Source organism: Ischnura elegans, chromosome 1 (genome assembly GCF_921293095.1).
Source record: "Ischnura elegans chromosome 1, ioIscEleg1.1, whole genome shotgun sequence".
Taxonomy (NCBI): domain Eukaryota; kingdom Metazoa; phylum Arthropoda; class Insecta; order Odonata; family Coenagrionidae; genus Ischnura; species Ischnura elegans.
In genome coordinates, this window is record NC_060246.1 from 38701914 (window position 1) to 38729714 (window position 27801).

At 38.2% G+C, this 27801-nt stretch overlaps 1 protein-coding gene and 1 non-coding gene across 3 annotated transcripts in view; both read left to right on the forward strand.

Moving 5' to 3' along the window:
• The window catches only part of LOC124158974 (ras-related protein Rab-3), a 251557-nt gene that overhangs the window by 107462 nt on the left and 116294 nt on the right, over nucleotides 1-27801 (forward strand). The window contains exon 1 of one of the 2 annotated variants that reach the window (XM_046534434.1): nucleotides 24951-25281. The exons of the other annotated variant lie outside the window; for it this stretch is intronic. Within the exon in view, the coding sequence (XP_046390390.1) occupies nucleotides 25264-25281 (18 nt within the window). The 5' untranslated portion in view covers nucleotides 24951-25263. Of the gene's footprint in view, nucleotides 1-24950; nucleotides 25282-27801 lie in introns of those variants that run through there. 2 annotated transcript variants of the gene reach the window in all.
• LOC124173799 lies at nucleotides 17274-17378 on the forward strand. The gene has a single exon (XR_006868762.1). It is a non-coding gene; the product is annotated as a U6 spliceosomal RNA (small nuclear RNA).

A 27801-nucleotide genomic window follows, 5' to 3' on the forward strand; every position in this document is an offset into this window, starting at 1 on the left:
ACTATTTTTTTTTCCTGATAAATGGGATTCTCTAATTTATAGGTAATTGGAATGAAAATTACTTTTTTTTCTTCGAAGAGAGCTCATTTCATCTCATTGAAATCTACATCGTATTGATGAATTCTTACGTTTGCGATGCGCAGACGAATCAGTTCATAAAATCATCGTAATAAAGGTATCTGTCGTTTTCTCAATCGAGAGATGAAATTTCGTTTTCAAAACGAATTCCAGCGACTTTCATAACAATTACGCCCACCGGATTGGTGAACTCTTTTTGAGTCATCTTTAGAAAAGATATAGATACGGGGCTTCATCCAAGAATCCTGGCGATGATATTTTTCGTTGATGCAGAAATTGGAATATTTCCTGCAAATACCTTGTGGAATATGATAATTTCCACGACTGTAATTGAGTAGATACATGCTTCAATCCCAATAAATCGTCTTAAACTAAAACGTACTGTAAGGTATCACATATTTTTGGAATGGAATGAGAGAGGGGGTAATTATATTCTTAACAGTTTTTAGTCGCTGATTGACGCTTGAAAAGCTATTACAATGACCATAATTCCCTAAATACGCCGTCATTGACTCCATATTCGAGACATATTATGGGTGGTAAACAATTTTGGGTCGTAAGCAATACTGCGTAATAGGTTTTCCAGATACTTGCTACTATATTTTTTCCGTTTTTAATCCATTAGCCGCAAGGCATTAAAGCAATATGACGTTGGGAAAATTCATTAATTTTGATCTAAAGCTGAGTTTTATTGGTACAAAATAAAAAATGGAGTATAGTGGAGTATTCTGATACAAAAAAATCGATACCTCCACTGCACAAACGCATAACAATCGCCCACCGAATCAAATCCACTCATCTAGTACTACTAGGGCTACTAGATGAGTGGATTTGATCCTGTGGGCATTGTTGAGCGTTTTGCAGTGGAAGTATCGACATGGAATTTTTCCAAATTTAAATTGACACTTAAGCGAGTAATATGGCATTATTTGATTAATTTAATACATTTTCAATACATTTAGCGCCTTTGAATATTATACTTATTTGGCTGGTATGTGAATTGGCTATGTATTTTTAATTATTGTAAATGTTCAATATTTAGATGTCGTATTTGGAATTGACGGTGATGAATCACCTCGTCTCTTCATCTCTACCTCATACGGTAATAGTCCATGGATTAAAAGATACTTTTCCATCTATAGTCTCATCTCTGACGGGGTAGAAAGTAACTCAAGCACGTATGGCGATTGATCAGTTACTTGCCATCCCGAAATCCGTGATAAATACATTAATGAATGGGAAATACTGCTTCAGATAAATGCAATAATTTTTTTCACATTTTTATATTCAGAAATATCCTCGGAAACGATGTTCAATGACAGCGCTAGAGAATAGAGTCGCACGAATGCAGAACTTCGTTTCAAGGTATAAAAACACACAATTAAGCATGATAATTTCTTATTTCTCATTCGATCTCAATTTTTCCTATTTCAAAGGCTGCTCTCGGCGAGGCTTTTATACGAGGTAACGTGGTGGTTGTGGTAACACTGCCTACACTCCACTTTTTCGTTTCCTGTAAATTGCACATAAACATTGGGAGAGGGAAATCACACTAGCTATTGCCATAAAAACATTTCGAATGAGTTCTTTAAAGATACAGAGCCATCAAAAATTTAACGCACATTCTTCGAGAATGCAATGTATTTTAAACGGCAACTCACAAACATGAAAAGACCTGAGATAAAAGACCATAGAATTTGAAAGGACTAGGTAAACAATGATGGAATGAGGTCAACTCAATACCCTATACTTTTTATTGAAAATTATTGGTAGCTGAGAATGAAAGAACCTTCGGGGAAAAGAACGGTTCGACGTTTGGGATAAAGGTAACGGAATTTCCTCCTCAGCATGCCTGGTATTTCCTTTCGCAAAATTCCGAGAGATGTCCATTTTTCTAGACATTGCACAATCCGTGTCTTTCTCGAGAGGTATTTGCGTCGCTTTATTAAGAATTTTGACCCTTCATCAAAGAATTCCTGCCTTATTGACTGCTCCAACTACTTCTCCTGTCTAAAAGGTAAACCCCCCAACGTCTTTCGCCCTCGAGCGACGAAGCAAAGAATTTTGGTCTCCTTCCTCGCGCATCTATCGACATTTTCATCCCGAGGCTCCATCCATATTCCGACTCCCCGTTCTTCTCTTTCCTCTCTGTTTGAGCTTTCAGATCGGCAGAAAAACATACGGTGATACATACCAATGAAAAACAATGTAAATAAAGAATACTAAGAATTAAGTGGCATCTTTTGCACCCATTCATTCTGTACTGAATTTCCGTGTAACCATAGATCTATTACAACGTGAATTACGGTGATAAAATAACTACTCTAACTACTACGACTGTAGCCCAAAACATGCTGGAGGGTTTCACTTGGAGGGATAACAATCACCATTGTATCTTCCAAGTACTTCAGGGGGGGTTTTAACCACTTTACCCCCCTACTGGCAGTGGCATTGCTACTGAAAGAGGAATTTTCACAATGTACCAGTTCCTATAAAAATAATTTAACTGGGTTAAGTTACTGTACTATGTTTTTTACAAATTAGGCATAGATTCTTATTTTTTGGTCCATAATTATTAGGTAAATTTATTTCTTCTCAACTAAGTCAATGAGAATTCTGACAGAGAAAAAAATCCGAATTCTGGATAAAATGAAATTGTCTGCCGATTTTTACGCCACATCAGTAGAACAATGAGTTGGATGAAAACTAATGTTTTCGCGCATTTACCGATGATCTCAGGTCTTGCTTGCGCTAAGCACTCATTCCAAAGGGAAAAAAATTGGTCGCGGTGCATGAGAATATCAGTACCGCAGATTCAACTGAAAATTTAAATTTAGCGAATGATGGCTGACGTATTACAAAATGTCTTTGCCTACATTTTACTTTCTACATGTTACAAATTATGAGCATTCATGCATGAGAAGGGCCTTCAAATGTAAACACCTCGGGCTATTCGATTAATAATAATACGTGAAGTTAATATGTGTTAAGTGAGGCTGCTCTTTGTTTGAGACTGATTAGATCAAAAGATTTATGGTCAACTTACAATTTTAATATGCGGTTATTCGACTGGACTACTCAGAAATAATCTAAAATTACTCACAATAAAAATACCTGAGCATTTTCAGATGAACACAAGCATAATTTGACTAAATAACATTGAATATGAATCTTCTAAGAATCCTCAGTAGCCCATTTATAATAAAAAAGATTATGGTGCGAAAGTGGTTTATCTTGTATCGTGGGATTTTAAAAATTTATGTTTTTTTTTAGTTTCCTCAGTGTATATACATTTATAAATAGCCAAAAAGTGGTACCATAAAAACTATTTAATCACTTTCAGCAATGTAAGAGATGGATTATATGACTTTCTAGCTTTAATACAAAGATTTCATTGCAACTTTCCGTCGAGTTCATGCATACTTTTCTATCTTCTTGCAGGTAAGATCGTCTTTACATCATGCGGTATGGAACTACGGAAACCCGCTCTTCCCAAAATCCATTGGTATACGACGAGTACCATGCCGTTTTTGCAGTGAAATACACTAAGTAAGTATACTTCGTCGGCATTATTCAGAGCATCATGCAAAAGATATAGCTCAAAAATCTTTTTTTTCAGAAAATATTCTCCAAAAAATTTGATTAACGAATTACTAGTGTGATCCTTAGGAGGGATCAGAATCTAAACATTTGAGTAGAATGGGGTCGTTAGCTTACACTCAAAATCGATGTTAATCAGAAGAATTCGGTTGATGGATGGGTAAGATAAGTTAAGACAAAAAATACCCCACTCAGCCGTTCTTAAATTAGTTTAAAATAAGAAAAGGCAAAAGTTGCCGCCAACTTTTCATAATTTGGTAACGCTATTAGAGTTCAAGATAAATTGAATCTTTCACGTCAAACCTTTTACTGATGGAAGAATTCGCTCAAACGAGTGTAAACATCAACGAATCCTCGCGGGTACTAGGCAAGGAAAAGAAGTGACGGAAGAGCGGTGACCCGCTGGGCAAGAGTTCGTGACGTCATCACCTTATATAAGAAAGGACGTCGAGTTTTTCCTCGCAAATAGCATGTAAAGTAAACGACGGATCGATGAAAGCGAAAATACTTATTTTTTAACTATCACAATCGACATAAATAAAAATGGTGAGCAATTCTATTTCTTGAAGAGCAGTAAGAGCCAGTTGAGCCTTCATCTGGCAGCTCTATTACGATGGATTTCGAAAAGAAAACTACTGAGTCGAACACGAGGATGTAAATTGTCTTCAGGAAATAATGGGCTAAAGTTCACGTCCCCGTGATCGATCAAAAAATATAATAAATCAATATGGGAGGCGTTTATAAAAGTTTCAAGGGGAAACTTCATCTTTGGGCCGATTATAATTTTTTCTCCGTTTCCTCTTTACATATCCGAGGATAGCTCAGCGGACGAACAGGCCATAAAGCCGTAACACAGAGGCCCTCGTAACGGGCATAAATCATCAGCAGGTGGAGAATCCCCCCGACGCGACGGATTGAGTGGAGGCATAAAACTAAAACGAAGAGCCTCCAAGAGTGTTTGATCGAGATAGAAAGTGAGGGGGGACAAATGGGAACAGGGGTCTCATTCAGGAAAGACCGAGCGTGGTTCAGACTCGGAATCTCCGTGAGCGTGACCATTGAGCTCAAAAGTTCATGTCATTTCGCTAAAAATTTCAACGCGTGCTCTCCTAATGGTAATTAGCCAACTGACGACGATATAAAAATGTTTTCTAACGATCTAATATATCTGTCGTTTTGTAAAAAACGACTGCCATGGTGTTTTGAATGCCGAAATAGGAAACTTTTAGAATTTTGTGTAAATTCCACAAAGAAGAAAAAATTCATTCGACCTGACCTGGATTCGAATCTGGATCTCCCACTTTCCGGTCTAGTGCTTTAACCAGTTAAGCTACCGTCTTTAGTTTGAATTACAGAACTCGTCACCGCAATAATGTTTGAATTATTAGGGAAATGAGTGCTGTAATTGCAGTAAAATTACATTATTAGCATGAAAATACATTTGTCGGCCTAAGTGTTAGCGAGATCGCGAGTTCGAGTCCCGCCGGGGTATGCTACCCCTATCTTGGTCATAGGAGTTTGCAATAGTCCGTTGTTACTTGTTGTCAGCCCCGATGTAAGAAAAAGTTCTGCAGTTTTCATGGAAATTAAGAATTTTTTTCATTAATGAAAATAGCGCTACGATAGACTCGAATAGCTGCAAAGGCAATGCACTAAAAAATAAAATAATTAGATTAACAGCATTTTATGCACTAATTTTGGCGCTGCGTTCCAAATCTACCTTCTACTTCGTTTTTCCTTGAAATAATCCGAAAGTTTTCATGAAATTTATACCATTTGTTAGGTTAAAAAGTGACACAGCATCTTGAATGTCGTAGTCTTGTGCTAAGAATAGCCGAGCGGAAAACTTTTACTAACTTTAACTCCACTCGCACTTACAGAAACTTTGTCATCATCTAGATCAGCGGTTTCCAATCATTGGTGCGCGTGCCCTTTAGGGGTACGCGACAAACAAGCCCGGAGTACGTCGAAAATAATCGGTAATGGCAGACGGTACGTCCTCTAATAGTAGCCTGGCAACAGTGGAGCGCCGTAAGTCTTAACCAGGAAATAAGTATACGGAATATTTAACACATATATTCTACTTATATAATTATGTATAGCTTAAATTGTCACCAACCCGTAGTGAAATTATACAATCAAATGTGGACGTTACATTTTTGGGGGTACAATATTAGTCATATACATAAAGAGGGGTACGGAAGGAAAAATGGTTGAAAACCTCTGATACATACCTCGGGATAAACATGACCAATGTCGTGAATATTGCATCTTTCTATGATAGAGCATGGTGGACCGTATACCACATACTTTACACCATGATCACCATCACATTCAACTAGTACAGGGCTAATTTCACAAATATTTGATGAACAAAAAGCAGGAGCGTCACTTTAAATGAGAAAAAACCCAATTTCGAAAAAGCTAATTAACTCCCGCACCATTCCCTGGTAAATTTTCCCGGTCTCGCTCGGAGTGTCTTTATCCATCTCCCTTGCATTACAATTTCCACCAGCATCAGTCGCTGACCGTGATGCAGGTTTTGCTCTTGTCTAAACGGTAGTCATTTTTTTTATTAGCTTCGAGGCTTGAATAATGCAGGGATGAGCGCATTAAAAATTCCTGCGGTCAAAAGGCATGACGGGCACGAGGGTCTCAAGCGGAGACAGCCCGCGGATCACGAGGAAGATCCCCGAAAAATTTCTATGGAAAATTCCACGAAACCTTAGTGAGGGAATAATATAAAATTAAACCGACTCATCTAAGGAATCATAACACTTTGGGGAGATAAATTAGCAATATATTCCAGCTCAACTCCCTTTTCCTTTTTTCGACCCCTAGAACTACCTTAAAATAGCATCAGCGGAAAAGTCAAATGCAAAAATAACTCATCCGATGAATAAGGGAATGGTAGAATTATTAACCATATCTTCTTCGCAAACTCCCTTCTCTTTCTCTCCATCCAAGCAATTATCCTAAAATAACTTCCTTCGACAAATCTTTATTAGTTAGATACAAAATTACATCTGTTCCTTGGTGGAAATCCCAACTTAATATCTGATGAAGCTGAAGGAATTAATTTCCAAAAACTAAATTTTAAAAAACAAGCACCTACAAATATACAAAAAATGTTTTAACCCGGTCGTTACGATGGTAAATTCTAATATAAAACAAGCGCCACCGACAAATCACGAGTTTAATATGGATGAAAAGAACGACAGTAACGGGAGTAACTTAACCAGGGGAGGTGTACTTTCTTAAAAGCATCACATCCACGATTGACTGGACTCGGAAAATAACAAATGCTCAGTGACCAGCTTTAAAAGCGATTCCGTCACGTTGAATACTTAACAGCTCGAAGCATTTCGTATTTATATTCGCTGGGAGCATCGAATCTAAGCACGCTTTATTCGGTAAGATTCTATCCGTTTCCGACACACTCGCACATCTCCATAGGCTGGTGCAAACTATGCGAGCCTTCGAGGAGGAAGAGTGAGGTTCACACCGCTTCTGCCTCGACACTTCCATGGATCCTTGAATCGAAATCCTTTCCGTGTCCCACATACAGGGCGAGGAGTGAAATGCATTAAAAAGGAAGGACCCTTCCAACCGCGGCGCTAGGATGCCCGCAGGCGACTCCCTCTCTCTCCTGTTCCACGGAAAACAACCATGCCTCCCCTATTCCTCACTCTGGTGTGACAAGGGAGGGGAAAAAACCTTTTTTTTATAATTTTTTTCTCCTTTTCCTTCGACCACTGTCGCGACGCGCGACCTCACTCAGCTTTCCCCAAATCCTAAAAAGACGGTTTCCCGGCCGGCCGCCTCTCGTGAGATGACGTCAACACGTCCCCCGACTCTCCTTTCAAATCTCCTCTTCCTCCTAACTCCGGATGAGAATAAATAAAATTTCCTTTCCCTGCTCACAAATGTAATCCCAAGGCCTTGGGCAGAAATATCCCTTATTCTCGTTTTTTCCTTATCCCGCAAGAAAGCGAATTCGCGCAGCAGTCTTGTCTCTTCGATCTCTTTCGTGAGGAAATTTCTTTTTAAAATATATGCTTACTACTATACTTACTAACATATGTCGACAATGGCTTACTCTAAACCAAAAGCGCCAAGAATACCATGGCTTTACGTCCCACCCGTCGGATGGGATGCTGAACTCGGTGTGCCCTCAACAATAGGGGCGCAGCCAGGAATTAAGGCTCGGGGGGGGGGGGGGGGGGGGGGTTTAGGTGCAACTAATACCGGGGTGTGTGGGGTTATGGAATGTCCACCAGGATAAGCGGAAGGTGCGAGATTAAAAAATTGCGGAATTTTAAGATAAACGGTTCAAAATGGTGAGTTTTACGGCTTCCTGAGGGATATATTATTAATCCTTACGCTACTCTATTATTAATATCAATCCAATTAAGTAAAATGGATTAAATTTAAATATTTCTCTGAGGGGGGGGGTTTAACTCCCAAACCCCCCCTCGCTGCGCCACTGCTCAACAAAGCAGGAATCGTTCGATGCGAAATATTTCAGCCACCGCTGGGATTCGAGCTTGGATCCGCAGGATAGGAAACCAACACTCCAGCCACCACACCAGGCAGATTCTCCATTAATCAATGAACTGTAAAGTTTGGGTTGTTGTTTTTCTGCTAGACAATATTTTCGAACGGAGGTGGAAATTTTGTTTACTGATAAAGTTTCCAGGAGGTCAAGTACCACCCATAAATATTCCGTTAATTTTTATTTCCAATCCGTGCCACTGCTTGGGAACGAAGAAAGTGACAGGGTGATTAAACGGCTGATAATTAATTAGGAGCCCGAAAACTTTCTTTGACTCCATGCGGGAAACTGACTCCAATTCGCCAAGTTGCATTTTCGCTGGTGTTTCAGGATTAATTATGTCAATTAATATTCGTAAGAGACATTAATTTCATTTTTTCAAATTTCTAGAATGGCACAATTGATAGGTTTTCCATCCAATTTTTCAATCGTATGCTCTATGTAGGGGAACGCGTACATACAAAGTCGTAAAAGTTACCTCATTCTAAATGGGAACATATAAGAGCTATAAGCTAGGCAGTGTGTGAAGATAGAGGAAATTACATTTGAACTGAGCCTTTATGGGTTATTAACAGCTATTTTTTTATAATTTTTGATAGACTAGGTGTATTCCTACATGAAGGAATTAAGCCGCCATTTTAATGGATTTTTATAAATTCATGTTGTTAATTCCACTCAGATGATTCAAAAGAAGTTCTAAACTTGAGATATAATTCAACTAAGTTCCTCCATCTAGGTTCATAGCTTCGCCAAATTTATATACCAGTCTATCGAAGGTGATAAAAAATTTAAGAATGAAGAGATGAAAAAGCCTTGTATTATCGAACATCTAAATGAACTTTCCAACACGAAAATAAAATCATTAAAATGTAGCAGTAATGTTTCGGAGACCGGCGACGCTCTTCGCAAGCATCCCGTAATTCCCAACCGTCCTCGAAATTACTACAGTTTAACCAAAAGCAGACAAAAAAAGCACACCACACGAGTAGCACGCAAGACTTTACGACTAAAAAAAATAATTGAAAACAATAATGGCAGCGCGTCTGGGGCACGAGAGGATTTTTATGACTTTGCATAATGAAAGTGCTTTCTTCAAAGTGCAGGCTTGACGCTGCACGCGAAAAATTTTCGAGACATTTCCATTTAAGCACTGACCTCCGCTATGCACGCGTCTTCGGGCAGCGCCAGGGAATTTCGCCGGCTGCCTCACATTCAGTCGCCGGGAGAAGATGGCGGGCGGGTCGGGGGGAAAGCGAAGGAGAGTAAGCCGGGACAGGGGAAAGAGACAATTACGTGAGAGAGGGAGGATAATATGGAAGGGGTGTGGGAGTATTGTAAGGGTCTGAGGGGAGGGGATAGGAAGAAGAGAGGGTAGGGTCCAGGAGAGAAAGAAAGGCCGTAGCATATTCATGCGGACCAACTCGTGCTGGGAGGAGTTGAGTGACGTGGAGGGTTGTACGGTTTAAAAGGGTGGGCGGCGTAAGAGCTTTTTTGGGTGGTTGGAAAGTGTCGGTAAGGAGAGCGCACAAAATGACGATGGGAAGAAGAGATGGGTTAACATTTGAAGCGGAGAAGGCTAAGGAAGGTGCAGTGAAGGATGAAGAAAAAGTGGAAAAGAGATACGAAGACTCAGCAACAGAAGGAGATGCGAGTCATAGCCAAATAATCATCATACGCTTGATTGTTTCTGGCTTTACTTTGTGAAAATCCATTCTTAATAATAAAACTTATTGTACTTTTCCACACGATTTAATTAATACGACCGGTTTCGTCGCAGAGGCGACATCATCAGGTACAGAAACCGTTATAATAACAGTTATTTTGTAAAAAAATAACTGACATTATAACGGTTTTGTTTTTTTTTACAAAATAACTGTTATTATAACGGTTTCTGTACCTGATGATGTCGCCTCTGCGACGAAACCGGTCGTATTAATTAAATCGTGTGGAAAAGTACAATAACGTTTTATTATTAATCATCATACGAATTGTTACATTTGATATTTATTTTTATGGTTGATTAATACTGTTATTGACTTAATTTTACGTTGTATTTGATGTTTAGGTGTAATATAGGCTTTATCAACATTTAAAACCCTACCATAAAATGTTTATATTTCAATTCATTACAGCATGAAGGTTTTTAGCCATTTAAATGAATATTTATTAATTCACTCCCTAAATTCCACTCACACGATTCAATATAAATTCTAAACTCGAGATGTAACTCAACCAAGTTCCTCTCTCGAGGTTCTTACCTTCGCCAAATTTATTTTCGCATTTCGATGCATTACTGCATCCTAACCAGACTCTACGTTGACAAATGAATATACTCACATTTTAAATAGAACATCTAACCAACCACCTGATGACTATGCTCTCATTTGTCAGAACGCGCTTTTTTTCCTGTAAAATGAAAATCGCGGATAAAGTACCTATTTTATTTTATGCTGCACTTCGTCAATTTATACCCAGATTCTGTGATTTAAATTCGTTTAAATAAAGGTACGAGAAATATAATTTGGGAATATGAAATAGGCCATGAATGAAGTAATTATTTCCCGACGAATTATTTAAGTGAAGACTTCTCGGTATATCCGACTGTTAAATTCCTTGTATGTTCTTCTTTCGCCCTTATGATGATGACCTTGCCGTCAGTTGAAACTTTGTTATTATGCAACGAATTAAACCGGCTGAAATTCCGAAAGGAGTTCATGTAAAAGATTACTTAATTGAATTGATTACCTTATTCTGACGAGTCCGGGAAAAATATCAGAGGATTACTCACAAATTAATTCAGTATACACGAGTTGCTAGAATACAGGCTCGACAGGCTAAGAGCATTTACTACTAATTTTGCCAAAATAAGATCAAAATAGTAGTTTAATCGCTCACGACTAAGGTACATTACTCATTTTTCTAAATAAAAATTCATCTCTTACCGATTTACCTTTGAAGTGATTCATATTTCCATCAAGACGACCATCTTTCGCTCTATATATGCCTAGACTACGGGTAAAAATAACTTAGGATGGAATGTAAAATTCACCCAAACATTTGAGGCATGTCCATGTCGAAAAGATAAAATTAGGTAGCTATCTATGCATACCCTAAATTGCAGACTCTGCTCAAAAAAATATTAAGCATTCAGTTTCGACGCCATATCCTCAGTAATACAATACATTTTTAAATTCTCTTGATTAATGCATCTATCATTAGAGAAAAATGTATTAGGAACGAAAATGAGTATATGAAATATCCCGCTCCTTGCTTTTTATGCGTTCGTCGAATATTTATTCTATATGAAATTGTAATATTATTTGAATATTCTATTTTTACTCTCATTACACGCAGCATTCAAACCGAATTCATTAACAGCACAGATTAATGTGATTGAATTCATATGAATGTTACATTTTTACATCATTATGTAAAGCAATATTTATATTACCTATACCTCAATTTTAGTCCGTTTCAATAACGAATTTTTCAGATAAGTCCCTAATTAATAGTAATAAGGTTATATCGATAATGAGATAAAATGAAGCTAATATTGTAAAATAATATAAATATACGGATAATTAGCACACAAATAATCATATCATGTTCATTCAATTATTACTTTTCACCCCCACTGTGGCTTTGTGAGGAACTGATCTCATGTGCATAGGCAGTCCATCTGCGCACAGAGAAAACACAAAATTCAATTAAAACGTAAAAAAAAACGCCATCAGGGTGATAATTGCGATTTTTATTAGTGACTGCTAGCTAAAAAAATAAGCGAATAAATAAGCAAGTCTCACAAAAATTGCTATTCTATTGTGTTAGCGATCGGTAATTTTAGCAAATCCTTAGGTACAAAATAATGAGAATAAACCAACTAGAAGTTCTAATTATAAACTTTAACAAAGCTGCCTCTTCTAACAATGTTGCTCCCATCACCTGATAACAAATAATACGATACAGCATGCAGTTATAGCAAGTTGAAGCCAAATTTGACAGGGAAATCCACAGATACTTCGATATTCAACTTTAATTAATTACATGGCATTTCCATGAATATTTAGCAAACCATGAGGCACATATACATGCATAGGTACATATATAAACGCATCCATCAATATAGGCAAGAATATTACTAATATTATGTGCATTAAAATTACAAATGTATTGAAGTTAAATATAGTAACCACATGCTTGGAAATTCCTGTGTATTTGCGACCAAATTAATACACACATACGCATTATGATTCCTTTGCAGTTGACCGCCAGTAAATTTCACATTTTGGAGGGGGATATCACGCTGTTACACAGCCAGCCAGCTTGCTCTTGGCATTAAAATTCAGAGCGATCGAAATATTCATGCTGATTTCGAAGAAAATCACTCGAACGAAGAAGTTCAGGAAAGTGTTAGGTAATGAGGAAAAAGCAAGAGGAGGAAAAATGGATCGGAGATAAGGAAAAACGAATACGACAAGGGGTCGAGACACGTTTCGGAAAGTTGGGGGAAATTTTACGAGGCGAGAGAAGACGAAAATTAGCAATTAAAGGGTGGGAGTTGGACGTGCGAGGAAGACGGAGGGAAGAGGGTTTGTCGTGAATTATTTACGGGAAATGCCGAGGGTGGCGTTGCAGGCGACTGACTTCCTCCCACTGCGTCCCATGGGCGCGCTCTTCGTGCGAACGGCCAAGACCGGGATTGGGACAATGGAGGAAGCCATCGAGTGCATAAATACGAGAAGGCTTGATGGGAAAGAATATATACATACATGGTCTCGCCCCTCTTCACGAAGAATGTTCCATTGCCAAAATTATTTCACTTGATAAGTATTTCAGCAGTTTTCAAATATTGAGCAGAAAGAGTATCGACAGGACATCGATATATATATTTTTTGGAGAGCAATCGATGTGATGTTGAAGACGTGGGTAAACATGAAGTAATGACTTGCAAAGAGAGAGACATTAATTTGAAGTGATTGATTGCAACAATAATGGATAAAAAACAAAAAACAACTCTAGATACCCTTGTAATAATGAATTTCTTCCCAGAGACTATCTGTGGGATTGAATATCCATTGGAACTCCTGAATACGAGGATGAATGTGTCTTATGAGGGGAGTGGAGCAGCAGACCTTTTTAGTAAATCCTTTAATACATTAATGCAATCATCAAACAGAAATAGTCTGTTTGGAACGAATGGAACGAGTTCCACAAGTTTTTACTGCGTATTCAACGAAAAATGATATCACTAAAACAAAATCCCCACGAAATTCAACAAAATATCACCTCAATGCATCTCATACATGACAATTTTTTTATCTACACAGCATCATCCGTGAGCAGCTTGGATATACTACCGACTATTCTAATTGGTAAGGCAATTCATCAGGGAACTGTCAAGTCATGAAAAATGCGTTCCGTACCAAAACCTCATAAGCAAAAACTGATAGCTATTCTAGTGACGATTTCGGTGATCCAGCGGAGAAAAATATTATTCCACTGGGTTCATAAAAAAGTAATGATAAGCGCTGCCAGGGCATGTCCGTTTCTGAAAATAAAGAATTAACGGTTATAATAAATCGCATTAGGTTGATAGGAAATTGAATCTAAAAATATTTCTGGAACTGATGGCTAATAAAATATTTCATTCAAACGTTTTTACTATTAGAGTATTATTATTATTTGAAAATGAAAACTGATCATAACTCAGCTCACTCATAACTGAGAAAACTGTGTGACAAACTTTTTTGGTGTGACAAACTGCTTTGATTTTTGTCAGTCGTTCAAATTTCACCTGGCAGTTATTTTATCAGGCATGCTATAATATAATACTCCTTCATTAATAAAACTCAAATTAATAAAAAATGTAAAATACGAGGGAACAGAAAGGATCAAAGCATACGCATTAGATAATTTTCCCTCTTTTTCTGATTCATATTGGACTCTGAGACTCCTTAACCCCGGACGTTCTCAATTTCAGCCACTTTCAAATGCAAGTGGATTAGAAGATTTTGAATTCGTCAAATCAATCTAAACAATTATTTAGTAAATTTTGCCGTAGCAGGAAACGATGGCATTATTTATCTAAAAAAAAGTGGAGACTATGCAATTTTTATAAAATGTCCTTCTCAATTAATCCTATGCCAATTAAGTTACCTGTTTTTCGTACAGCTAAACTTTCGAAGCAGTAATTTTTGCCTGTTTTTCATCCAAACGTAGGTTAAAGTAGAAAAATATTACTGAGTTTAGCCACTAATATGGAAATTTTTAGGCGCATACATAATCAATAAAAATTTAATGTATTTCATGAAGGAGTCGTCCTAAAACTCGTACTTGAATTTTTAAACATTGCGATGAAAATAGTTAAATCTTTAAAGGAAACACTCCGTATTACTTGGTAATTTTCGTTAGTAAAATTTTAGTAATTTAGTGGGAAACATTCTATTAAAGAGATTTAGGCGTTAAACTCTGCAACGAAACCTAATAAGACTTTAGGTATTAGAGATTTTACTCAAAATAATCTATAATTTTGAAGTACCTTATTTACTCGTGTATCCCGTGCACCCCCATTTTCCGGCAGGCTACTGAGGACAAAAATTATTTTTATCTTTATTTAAAATAGTTTCCCTTGAACCTGCATAATTTTGTCATGATGCACATTTAAAAAAAATATTTTTTACCAAAACATTAGTCGATGTACGGCTTTATAATTAATTTATTGTGTTCAGGACTAATGTCGTGCACTACCTGTTTTATGGTGCTTCTTTCTCTCCTAATATCACACAGTGATCGATGCTATATACAATCATGTAATACCCAATCAAGTAATAGGAAGAAATGACATTTCATGTTTTATGCCAAAATCAGTTTCATAACTGAGATTCCACTGACGTTCATCTTAATATTTTCAGGTTTTTCATGAATTTGTTTTATCAGCTTAAAAAAATGTACAAATTATTTGGTTTCCGAAGCCATTTTTCATTCTTTCTTTCATGTCACCGCCTTTTTGTGTCAAAAATGCCCCAATCTCCAGTGTCATAGAGTTTCAAAGGCAACGAAAAAACTAAATCACATTTTTTCAAAGCCATAATGCTAGTGTTTATGATCTCAGAAACAGAACTTTAAAGGAGGCTTAATGTAACGGAAACAAAGCCGAGGTATCTCGTCAGCATAAACCCGAACTAAATTTCCTGCTCCGCCAGACCGGGATTTCACTTCGGCTGGAAGGAATAGGCCGAGGGAACCCGTAATGCAATTCCGCGGAGAGTAACCAATCTGCTCCAAATTCGCCTCAGGTCGAACCGAATGTCTGAGGCTAACACTTTAAGATGGAAATGCAAATTCAGAGCTTTGAGAAGCTTTGATGAGAGCCGAAAAGGAAGGAACAGCGAGAGAAAAATTTAGTGCAAAATACGTGCCCAATGCATAGAATTTTTATTCTTATTTCATAAATACTGTAACGTCAGACGATTATTTTTCCAAAAAAACTCTTTATTTACTGCTAATTAAAATTTTTTATAGTCTCACTTCTTCAAGTAACTTCCTTTGCTCCTCATTTCAACAATCCCCCTTTCTGTTTTTTCATCAACAACTCCCTGACAACCTTAAATAACGGTTTATAAATATCAAACGCTACAGTGCATTTGCTTGCAAGCAAAGATCTTTTAGAAAATATTGAATGATTATTCCTCAAATAAGTTTATCGCCACAGTTATTCTACGTTTACTCGTATGATGATAGACCCAGCTACCTGCCATTTCTCCAGCCACTCAGAATACTTTACCGTCTATAAAAACTTGCTAACCTGTTTCCTGAGCTGTAAACATTCTTTTTAATTAATGTAAAACCATATCAATGGCAATTTGAGTGATTTTAATATATTTAAAGGAATATGTTTTATAAATGTGTACAGTAATTTCATCAAAGAAGGAGATGAAATTTTCAATACAAGCAATAAATTTCGACCCACTTTCATTGCTCCGAAATAGATACAAGCAAATTTGTATATTACCATGCACAGTTACGTCGTCTAAAAGAAAAGTGTCTAATCACCAGAGATTTATCCACACTCAGTTATTATAATATAGCGATGAACACTCCCAAGCCTCTTTAAATGATAAAGATATGTCATTACCTAAGAAGTAACGTTAATTCGCAATAACAATTTTGTAAACTCCATTAACTTCAAAAGAGTGGTAAAATGCAACGAGGTTATTCCCAAAAATAGTAGACAGATTTTCACTACAACTCAGCGATTCAACGCACAATTATTCTTCGAAATATAAAAATTCGTGACCTATTCTACAAATTGACACTCTCAGGCAATATAGTTCTTCATTCCCAGAGGACATCTTTAGCTTCTCTCCTAATTTTTTTTATTTCACCTGATGATTTCTTGGAGGACATGTTTAATCATTATAAATAAGTCGAATCGAATATAAATATCTGACGTTCCTTTATTCTATACAAGTCATAATACATGGGGAAGAATGTGTTTAGCAAATATCAAACGCAATATTTTATGCTTATTTCAACTGAATAAACGAACCAACAGAGAAATAGATTGTTATTCCTAACATTATAACGCCCTTCACGTTTTTTTTTCGAAACTACCGCGTCGTCAGCTTACTCCAAGATATTTCTTAGGTAAGTTCAATTCGGTCGGATGGACTCACACCTTTAGTTTCTCCTGGAACTAAAATAGAATTCCACAAAGACAAACTTCTCCCAATGGCTGAGGGAAAGCCCAAGTTTCCTTACACCGCAGACCGCTTCGCCTTGCGACTTTCAATAGCTTCATTACCATTCGCCGACCACTCTTTCAGCCAATTCAATTTTCATCCAATCAATCTGTGCAAACAAAAATGGCCATGCAAACTACTAAAACTGTAACAAAAAAACGATAAAAGTGTGCCGCAACATTTTCCAAATTCAATAAAAAAGTTGATAAAAATCATTCAAGCAATACAATTAGAGCTTTGGCGGTGGAAAGAACAAATAAAATTTTCTCGGAATGGCATTCTCGTTAGAATATTTTGCACTCGCTTCGGCGAGACATATACAAAAAATTGGAAAGAAAAAGAGAAGATTAGCATGGCCCCTACGCATGGATGCCACGTAAAATCGTGAAGCGTTCCACATTATTTTCATGCCGGCCTCGTTGGTGGGAAATCCTCGCCGGCCAAACCGTAGGTGGTGGATTCGAATTCCTTCTGGATATGTAGTCCTTATCCAGGGCATGGATGTTTGTACTGTGCTACGTAAATTTTGGAGCCCTCATTGTAGAGGCCGTTATGCGCTGCTTACTGGAAAGTTGGAAAAAAATATTTAATTTAAAAAATAAATAAATATTTGACACCAACGCTTCGATGTCCTTCTCTGCCATCGTAGCCATTCCTTCGTTGATAGTTCTGCAACGTTAGGTCTAGTTTACAACTATTCGCTATTCCTCCATAACCTAATCTACTTCCTTAAGTACCCCAGAATTTTTCTTCCTTGGGTTCTTCCGACCGGATCCATTGTCTCACCTTTTGGTTATTTTTAACGGACGTTTTCTTCGTTTTTTCCAACCATACTTTTTCTGACGCAATGGCGCGACCCATTCGGTGAGGAAGAACCATTCATGATGGCACGACCCATTCAGTGTGATCTCTTATTAACTATTCAGATCCCCTTCTCCTTCTCCTGTTCGCCTGAACACCTCCTCGTTTCTTAACCCATCATCCATTTCATCCTAATTATTCTCATAATGTAACAGACTGCCAACTTCACACAAAAATGTTTAATTAGTATACGCAAACAACCTCTTTCTAAACCGGATTTAACTAAACTTTTTTGGGGAAAATTGCCAGTGCATGGCATTGAAATGTAGGTACTCCACCAGATTAAGCCTGGAAACAGACACCATATTGATTATCCTCCTCTAGTACTATCACTTACACACTTCTATCATCATTTTCTTGTTGGAGATGACGCAGGAGACGAAAAATCGTCAATTCCTGAATAACGAAGGAATATCAGACCATTGAAGCATTTGAGCATTATTTATTCTAAACTGACAGAACACTCTGAGAAGATTTCCGTGAAATTTAAACTGAAATCAGTGATGGTAGCTAAGCCTAGGAGTCTAGATTTGAGCGTGGAAATGATAGAAATGAAAATGATGAAATTTTCGACTAAAACAGAGGAGGGGGGGGGAGGTCATGAGGGAGAAGTAAGCAGCGTGTGACGTTCTTGAGAGGGCGCTAAACGTCTTTAAAATAGTTTGTGCCAGGAGTAAGAGCCCTCTTGTGGATGCAGACGCTCCCGCTAGTATCCTCGCCTCGTAAGCACGCTCTCTCGTGTTCCTTCACGATTCACCTGCGTTAAAGGGACCCTTAGAAGACTGTGGACTCTCGACGGAAACGCATTAGATACAAACAAAACATAATTATAAGACAAGTAGAAGAAGTAGTTTAAGATACTTTTCTAATACCTACTTTCAAAATAAATACCCGAACTTTATCAATTTGATGAAAATTCTGGATCAATATCTCAATGAAACTTTTTAGCGAATTATAACCCAATGTTGCTTCTTAATAACATCAAAAATGTATACAAAGGTTTAAACTACGTGGTATTTATTGCTTTAAAGTTGAATGTCGAAATATGCAGCTTCCACAGTAATTATGATTGAGTAGAAAATTTTCATATTTTTAAAATGGAAGCCTTAAAAATTAATTTCTCCCAGAAGCAGCTCTGGGTTAGAATGGGTTAATGTATGCAGCAGTGAAATACTTGATTTGATACAATCGCGATCAATTAAAATAAAAGACTGGCATGACATAAACCACAGTAGCTGAGACTGATACGAACCAGAGGACAGTTAAATTATTACGTGGAAATTCCGGCCTATTTTTTAATGCAGTTTCACAAATTCCATGGTGGATAACCATCGCTTGGTATTATCCTGGCATGTCGGAAATACGTAATTTAGCCATCATCAGTAGCATCGAGGGAAATTGTTGTAATAAATTAAGAAATTACAGCCCATAGCATAATGGACGAAAACGTCCGGTCCGACGGATTGAGAACTGCACATGTGACTATCGAGAGGCAAAACCTAAGCGCTCCTTACCTATGGAGGACTGGACTACTAGGCATTCCTTTTGTAGTATCTTTACCACAACTGCTGCAAATATGACGCGGTTTATTTGAGTATAAACTTTATACGAAGATATTTTACCTTACTATCCATTAAAATTGGATACCTAAAGTCAGTTTTTTTTTCACATCATTGTTCTATAGAGATGCAATGATACACCAAGATATTGATTCCATTCCAGTGTTTTGTTTTTGTCGACATGGACTATTTTGACCGAATATCCAACTCAAAAGCTTGAAAAATACTAGCGAGAAAACTCTTACATGAACAAACAGGTAGGTACGATGAAAATGTTTTCACACTTGCGTCCTGACCAACCGTGGAGCTATTTTTCTCTCGCGGAAAAAGTGAGTGATAAGATTGCACCGCCGCTCAGGCTGAGCATGCACATAAAGAATTCATTATCGCTCAAACACGACGCTGTGCTTGCAGTGCAGCAGATACATTCCGCGACCTAATTGCCACCTCGAGCTCACGGCACAATTTTCAAAAGAAAAACATTCCCATGGGACGAGAAGGAAATAGTGGAAGAACCTTGGCACTCGACGATAGCTGTGAATCAGGACGTGGTTCCTCGAGCGAACACGTGGAGAAAAGGCGTCGCCTCCTTCGGTGAACAGGATGATCTTGGTTCTTTCTCCAGGACTCACGGCGCACGTCTTCTTCTTTCTCCACAATGATCACACACATACAATGATGGCAAATTTAAAACTGGGTTTTGTTCACATACCACATAAACCACGTTGAAACTGTCAAATTTTATTATGTGTACACTGATAAAGGAGGTTACTCTGAAAATCTCTGGAAATGCATTCATCATTAAATTCCAAAGAAAAATCTGTTCTAATAGAATTTCATACAATGAATACTGAAATAGAATAAGTTTTCAGAATTATATTTTTTAATTTAATTCGAAAACCATAATTTTTGCTCATGCTCCCATTTCGGTAGTGATCTAAGCACAGGAAAAATATCTGCCGTGACTAGAATCCAAATTTCGCTGTAACAAAACTTGCATTAAGTTTATGCAAAAATAAAAATAAGTAGATCACTTGACTGCTTTTAAGTAAAATAATGTTGAATTAGATGTAACATCACGTCAGCTAGAAAAAAATGGATTTGTAATTGGCTCATTGATACTGGAAACATCAGATTAAAAATAAATAAGCTATGAATTTCTTCAACGAATTGGGGACAAAAACTTCCACTTCATCTCCATTGACAATTTCAACTTTCAGCATCTGTGCAGTAAGACTATAATATATCTTGAACGTACACCCCTATCTACACTCCATTTTGAACAAAAATAGCACCGCATTCTCTCCTTTTGTCTTGAGAAATAAAGTGGCTCTATGACAAAGAAATCAATTCCATGATCAGAAACTCGCAGGTACCACGTGGTAACCGGGTCGATAATTCAATGCATCATCAAGGAATGATATGCACTTTATATCCAGGCGAGCGTTGGTATTCATCTCTGGGTAATGACTGAATTTTGAATTTTGAGCACCATTGCGAATTTTGAGCACTAAGAGCTAAAAGTAAAAAGTCTACGAAATAAAGTCTATCATTAGTAAAAAAAAAAAAGGCTATGGAGGTTGAGATTTTTATCTGTTCCACCGGCCCACTATATATCTGGACAAAGGAAAAGCAATGATCTCCCACTAATTCATAAATACCAGAAGGAAATTGTAAAAATAGCTGATATCCACGTATTCTAAGCACGTGTGAAGAAAATGTTTATTTTTTCTTATAACCGGCAAATTATTATTTCGAAATAAAAGTTTACTTAAGGCGAATCTTACATCACTTTACGTAATGTGTGGTCAAACATAGAAAAAGTCTAAGCGTGATATGAATTAATAATTTAATTCATTACTTATTCCACTTCTCATAACCCTAGAGCCAGTATGAGAGAAGTTACGTTAGGTATAACTGGAAACGTATGGCTGAAATTGCATTTACAGGCCACTTATTCTAGGCAATGAGGAACAGAATTCGAAATAAGAAAAAAATATTATATGATGGAAAAATAATAATACTTCTATCATTCGGGAAATATTAAATTCGCGTGGAAAAAAGAAAACTTATACGAGCAGCATTCATTTAACACCTTTGAAAAGAAGCTCACTATTGATTTGAACCTACCTTAAAATATTAAGAGAAAGCACTACCACTACATTAAGATTCAAAGGGATGAAAATTTTAATGGAGCTACAAAAAATTTAGAAATGTTTCCGGCCGATGAAATTTTCGCTCAGAGTTTCAACAGTACTTCCCAGCATTGGCATAGCAAACGGAAAATGGCTGGTACTAACAAATCCAGGACGCTACATCAAGGGATAGTTCTGAAGCAGTGAAATGAATGAGGCGAGAGCAGCGAGTCGTGGAGTCCGGTAACAGTGGGGAAATAAAGGGAGTAAGCAAGAGTTGAGACCAGGGTTCCGACCGACGAACTTCCTCGGCAGCCCTCCTCCCCACAGCTCTCCCCCATAACTAGAGCCCTTATCTTTCCCTTCGGTGAGAAAGAGAACCACACTCGACTATCCCAGAGAACCTCACACGCACACAACAGACATTCCTCCACATGAACTACCCCACCTTCCTTCCCCTGTTCAGTTCCTCCCAAACTTTCGAGCACACAAAGAAGGAATTTTCCCTCTCCATCGTAACTCGTTAACGTTACGAGAAACGTTAGACGATGTAGAGGCCGTCGATATGGTTCGAATGGCCTTCGGATAAATATTTTCTCACTATTTGAATACATGAATGAATAATTTCCTACACAACTTCCCTAATACAATGTCAATAGTGAACCCACTAGCATACGAAGTTCTGGCTTTAGCCTAGGGAGGAGGCACTGTGTGCATGAAATTTAAATTTAAAAAAAATTAAATTTAAAGAGAGGATAAACTTATTTTTCCCTACACGCACGAACACTTCATGATGGCAAGTCTACCCTTGGACGTGTGGAATAAATTATCACTTTTTTGTAAAAAGTTATTCCGCCGCATATCGCTCGGTACAGTTTACACTTAACTCATGTAAAAGTATGCCGGCTGATAGCGACACTCACTCGGCCTTTCTTATTTTATGGTGGGAGAGCATCTGGTCAAGTACCGGTATATTCATGCTGTCTACTGCATAATTCAATCCTGCCGCAATAGAGGTGATAAAATCCAAATTAATTGCACGGGAATCAAGAAACTTGAATGGCATGCACAGAGGCCCAGAAAGCAAAACGTCTTCAGTTTAATTCCAGGTATAGGGAATTCCCCGTGACAATTAATGAGGACATCTGACCAAGATTATGCCCTTGAGCTGAAAATCATCTTTTAGGTGTCCTAACTTGGGGCTCCAAAAACCCTAGTCATTTCCATCGCTCTGAATCTACCTCCTCCCGCTGCCACAAATATCCGGAGCTGCGACCGAAGCGAGTGGTGGGGCTCCGACCACAACCTCCCTACACTCCCTCCATTCCCATAGTAAAATCCTCCTCCTCTCGTGAAAGGAAGAGAGATCCTTCCCTCATCACGTTTCCTCATATTCTCCAGTCGAGAGAGAGAGAGCCCCTTCCCCTTTCCCTCTCGACTTTGTCGTCATCATCGTCATATCTGCACTCTCCCCCTCCCCTTCCAACCTCCTCCATATCTCTTTTCCGCCTTCCGACTCCACGTCGAAACCACTGTTAACGACCGTCGCCGCGGGCTCCACTCTCGCCGCTGCGATTTTATATAATATTTTATCGCCAGTTTGTTGTTTGTTTCGGTGCCTCAAGGTGTGTGCGGCAGTGTGTGAGCTTTTTTTGTATGTGTGCGTGTGTGTATATGTCGGTGAAACCTTTCTCCACGTCCTCTTCACGTTCCACGCCCTCCTTGACGCAAACCGTGGACGCTATTCCGAAGGAGCGTCAACTACTACTGCGCAGGGGAAAAAATAGGCAGAAAAAAAGTACGGATGAGTATTGCAGTAAACGCGTGGTACGTGTAGTGTCTGAGTAGCAGGGCTCCTTCACGCTTGAGACGAATGTCCTCCAATTCTACTCTACCCACTCTCTCTCTCTATCTCCCCGCACTTTTCCTGAAACAAAAACCACACATCCACTCTTTCGCTAATGAATCGTCGTAAATCTGTGAAAAGGGTGGGGAAAAAATAGGGAGTCACAAGTCACATCATTGCTATTGCGAATGTCAGGGTAAGCTATTACGCTGGTTAAAATCATGTGCATTCTGTTAATTTTCTTCCCTGCTGCAAATAGAGAATCGCAATATGCTCAATTCGATCGCTGAAACTTTTACTCTCCATTAGTTGGGCGGGAAACATTTCTAAAACCCTATCACAGGACAATGAGCCAATTCAGCGGTTACATTTTGAACGCCGGTGTCGCTAAGTAAATCAAAAAGGAGATATTGATTACTTTTATCTTTTGTCCTCTTTCATCTTTTTTTTCGTATGCCACCATAGCCACTGTTTGTTTACATAAAGACTGCGGCATCGAATCTAATAGAGTCCCAAACGAAGGAAACCAATAATTAATTGAAATTCCGGCCTCGCCATGAATGTCTAACATGATCATCCTCAACTCACCCGAAAAATACCATAAGAAAAAAAATCGCTAATAAAACGTAAAATTACAGTTTTAACGTGAGACTATTTTGGAGAGGGATAATTAGGTATGACGCCTGAAGATCTATTTGTCGGAGAAGAGTAGTTGAACTTATGGTAGTGAAAGAATCAGGCACAGAAAATATTCATGGTACTTTTAAACACATATTATAATTTATGTGCTTTTTACTTCCCAGTGGATACTTTTAGGTTATGGAGAAATTTGCTCTGCAATATATGTCCACAGTAATATATTAATATGCATTAATACCCAATAAATTAACCTGTTATATTTCATGTAGCTGTAAATTTCACACATTCATACCGTCATTAAAAATAACATACTTGCATGATGAAAAATAATTGTTTTTCTTATTATACTGCACGCAACACCGATACTACATTCATATCATCTTTTAGTAAACAGCACCATCAAACACGACCCCTAGCTATATTTCGTTCTTTTTTTAGCCTACGTCCATCCTACCCGCATGTTTCCTCACCACGGATCATCCACGGCAGAAATTTGTCTCAACCGCGGAGCAATGACTCTTGAGAGGAGAAAAAAGAACCCTCTCTCCCTCCGACCATAAAAGGAGGCACTCCTCGTGTGCCCTCTCTCTCTTTCTCTCTACACTCTCGCTTTCCTCTCCTCCTCCCGCACTCATGACTTTCCCAGACATCACTCCCGCCTTGTTTTCGCAACTTTTTCATTTTCGCCAGACGATCCTCATCCCCACGACTCGTGGTGATATACCCTATTTTTCACGACCTCCTCCCCTCATCAGTCCCTTTACCCCTCATGTTCTTGTCTCCGACCCCACACATTAATACGTCTCCTCAGCATCTCAATCTGAAGGAGGAGAAAAAAAATAGTAAAAAGAAAATATAACATGAAGATGAGCCTTCTTGGATTATCCCCGCCTATTCCTTTGCAACCATTCTCATTTTGTTTTGTGTTTTTTTTTCTCCTTGTTCCACGCTCTCACGTCTCGTGTTTCATTTTTTTTCCTCTCCGATAAAATTACTGTTCTGGGATTTAGTTGAGAGAGAACTTCGACCTACTGGCGTCCCGAATACAACACGGGGATCGTGATATTTTTTCCCTCGGCGATTGTGCGCGGCCCCTTCGGGGATTCGTTAGTGCCCTGCTCCCGTTACACCTATCTCGACGTTTGTGCAACGACACGGATATCGGGGTAGGCACACTGCCCCCCTGCCGCTGTGATACGTGACTAGCTAGCCTCGCGGGAAGTGAGGATTTCTTGCCGCTACTGCCGGAATGAGAATCTTAGACGAGGTGAGCAAATCCTTTAGATTTCAGTGGTACTCGGGTAATTTGAAGCAGAGGGAACGTGATGAATAATTATTGAAGTTATGCTCGGTTACATAAATCCATATTTGAATGCTCTCTATTGCTTCGTGAATCAACAAGATGAAATGCATTTTAATTGAGTGGTAAGAATGTAAATTGTTTTTTTATTATTCAAATTTATTTTTAAAAAATGCAAAGCTTAAATGATTTATTTCTAAATGTTACGAGCCTGAGAAAAATTTGACTGAAAGATGATTTTAAATTTAATGAAGTTCCAAATACCCAAATTTCACTTGTTATGTTTAGTAAATTGGAAAGTAGTTTTAATTTCAGGCATATTTAACTAAAACGCACCGTTGGAAGTATATTTTAATGAGAAAGAATAAAATATTTACATTTTTTGGCAGATTTTGAAATATATTGAATAACTCTCCTAGCAGCGAGAAACACAATGAAATTTTCCAGGGAAACTATGTAACGGTGTAACAAATTCGGTTCATATGACTTCGAAAAGAGAAAGGTTTTTAGTATGGAATCTTATAGTAAATTAAATTCTGACGCTATTTGACAACATTTTTCATATTAAATTGGCAGAATGCAAATGAATGAATCTCTATATGATTAAAAATACTAGAGACTAACTAGTATAACCTCCTTCACCGACGCGACGTTTAATACTTCGTTTTTGCTCACTCGCCTAATCACTTCATGAAGCCAGTGGATTGGCAGTTGTTCGATAAATAGTGAAAATATTTGATATATTTATTTAATTTAACACTAATCCACCTCGACGAATCTATGCGATGGCTTCTTATTTATCACGAAATTTACATTCTAAAAAAAATCATCAAAGCTGGAATCGTTCTTCATTAAGCATGAAAATTCTTTATGCAAGCTATATCGAAATATCATACTTTTGGTGTTATTTTAAAAACTGAAATAAAATAGTTGTAACAAATCATGAAGTAAATAACTGGCGTCATTTTTAACATTTTGATGAGCGAAATGATATGGTTCCCCGATCGTGGATATAATCACACTGATGCCATTTCTGATTGTTGAATTTAATACTTCCCTGAATTTCTCGTCTTAGGTAATCTCTCCTACTCCGCATTGCTACTGTAGCTGCACTCGCAAACAGAATGAATCTCGGCCACATCGTCCCCAAAGCGAGAACGCAGAAATAAAATCGATTCACATGGGTGTCACAACGAAGGGAGAGGAGATTTAAAACCATTCCACTCCTGTCTTATCCCCACCAGTTAGTTACATTCGCACAAAATCGGGGAAAGACGACACCGCGGATAATCAAACTAGAATCGGATCATCCCCTCGAACAGCCTCAATTTTCTCGCGGGGTTCAATAAAAAAATCGACGGGTCCGGAATAAAAAGAGATGGGTTAAATTTCCCCCTTGATCCCCCTGACTTGATTCGGTTTTCATTCCCACTTTTCTTACGATGGAATGAATACCTAAGGAAGCGAAGGAGCAAGAGAAAACGGAGTGAGAGGAAGGGAGAGAAAAGTCTTTTGCGCATTCTTCGCCTCGTCCCCTTGTCGACGGAAATCGCTGGATTCTTTCCGTAAACGAACTGTTTTGGAGCAAACAAATTGGAATTGATTCCCACTCCTTCGAGCTGAAGCCTGGAGAAAATTAGGTGGGTCGTAAGTACCTTTCTTGCCTTCCAACATTCTCCTTCCCAGACCTTAACCCTCCTCCCTCCCTCGCCTCCCCCAAACGCACCCGCCCATCAGTCCTTTTCGCTCCAACCCCCATCTCGTTATTTCCTTCACACCCCCAGGGGCAACTCGTTGCTCTCTCTCGCCTGAGAAGGGTAGGATGTGTGCCTTGATGAGGGATGGATGCAGAATACGCAGCCTGTTGAGCAAAGTCTTGAGTAAGGATATGAAAAAATAATGTAAAATTGGAAAATGAACACAATCGTAATAACCGTAATTATAATTTGATATTTTCATTAATTTCAAGATTATTTCACTTACACCACGGCTAAGCTTTGCGATGACCTCTAATTTATCTCGAAATATATGAGCAAAAAAATCAGCAAGGCTGGAATTACGATTCATTCATCTTGAAAATTCTTTGCGCAAACAACGTTGAAAAATAAAAGTTTTGATGTTCCAACCCTCATCTCGTTATTTCCATCACACCATGGGGCAACTCGTTTCTCTCTCGCAGGATGGGACGGTTGTATGTGTGCCTTGATGAGGGATGAATGCAAAAGACGGGGCCAGTTGAACAAAGCCTGAGTAAAGATGTGGAAAAATAATTTATAAGGGGAGAATGAACACAAACAGCACACTCGAATCAAGAAAGCGATACCAAGGGGTTGGGATTTTTGATTAGTAAAAAGGTTTTGTTTTGCATAAGATCGCTTCAATTCATGAGGGGCTTACTTCATGTAACAATAAAGTACTTAAAAAAAGAGAAAGCAAAATTAGTTACATAAGTTATCGTCGCAAAGTATTTGCCGGATTTGGAGAAGC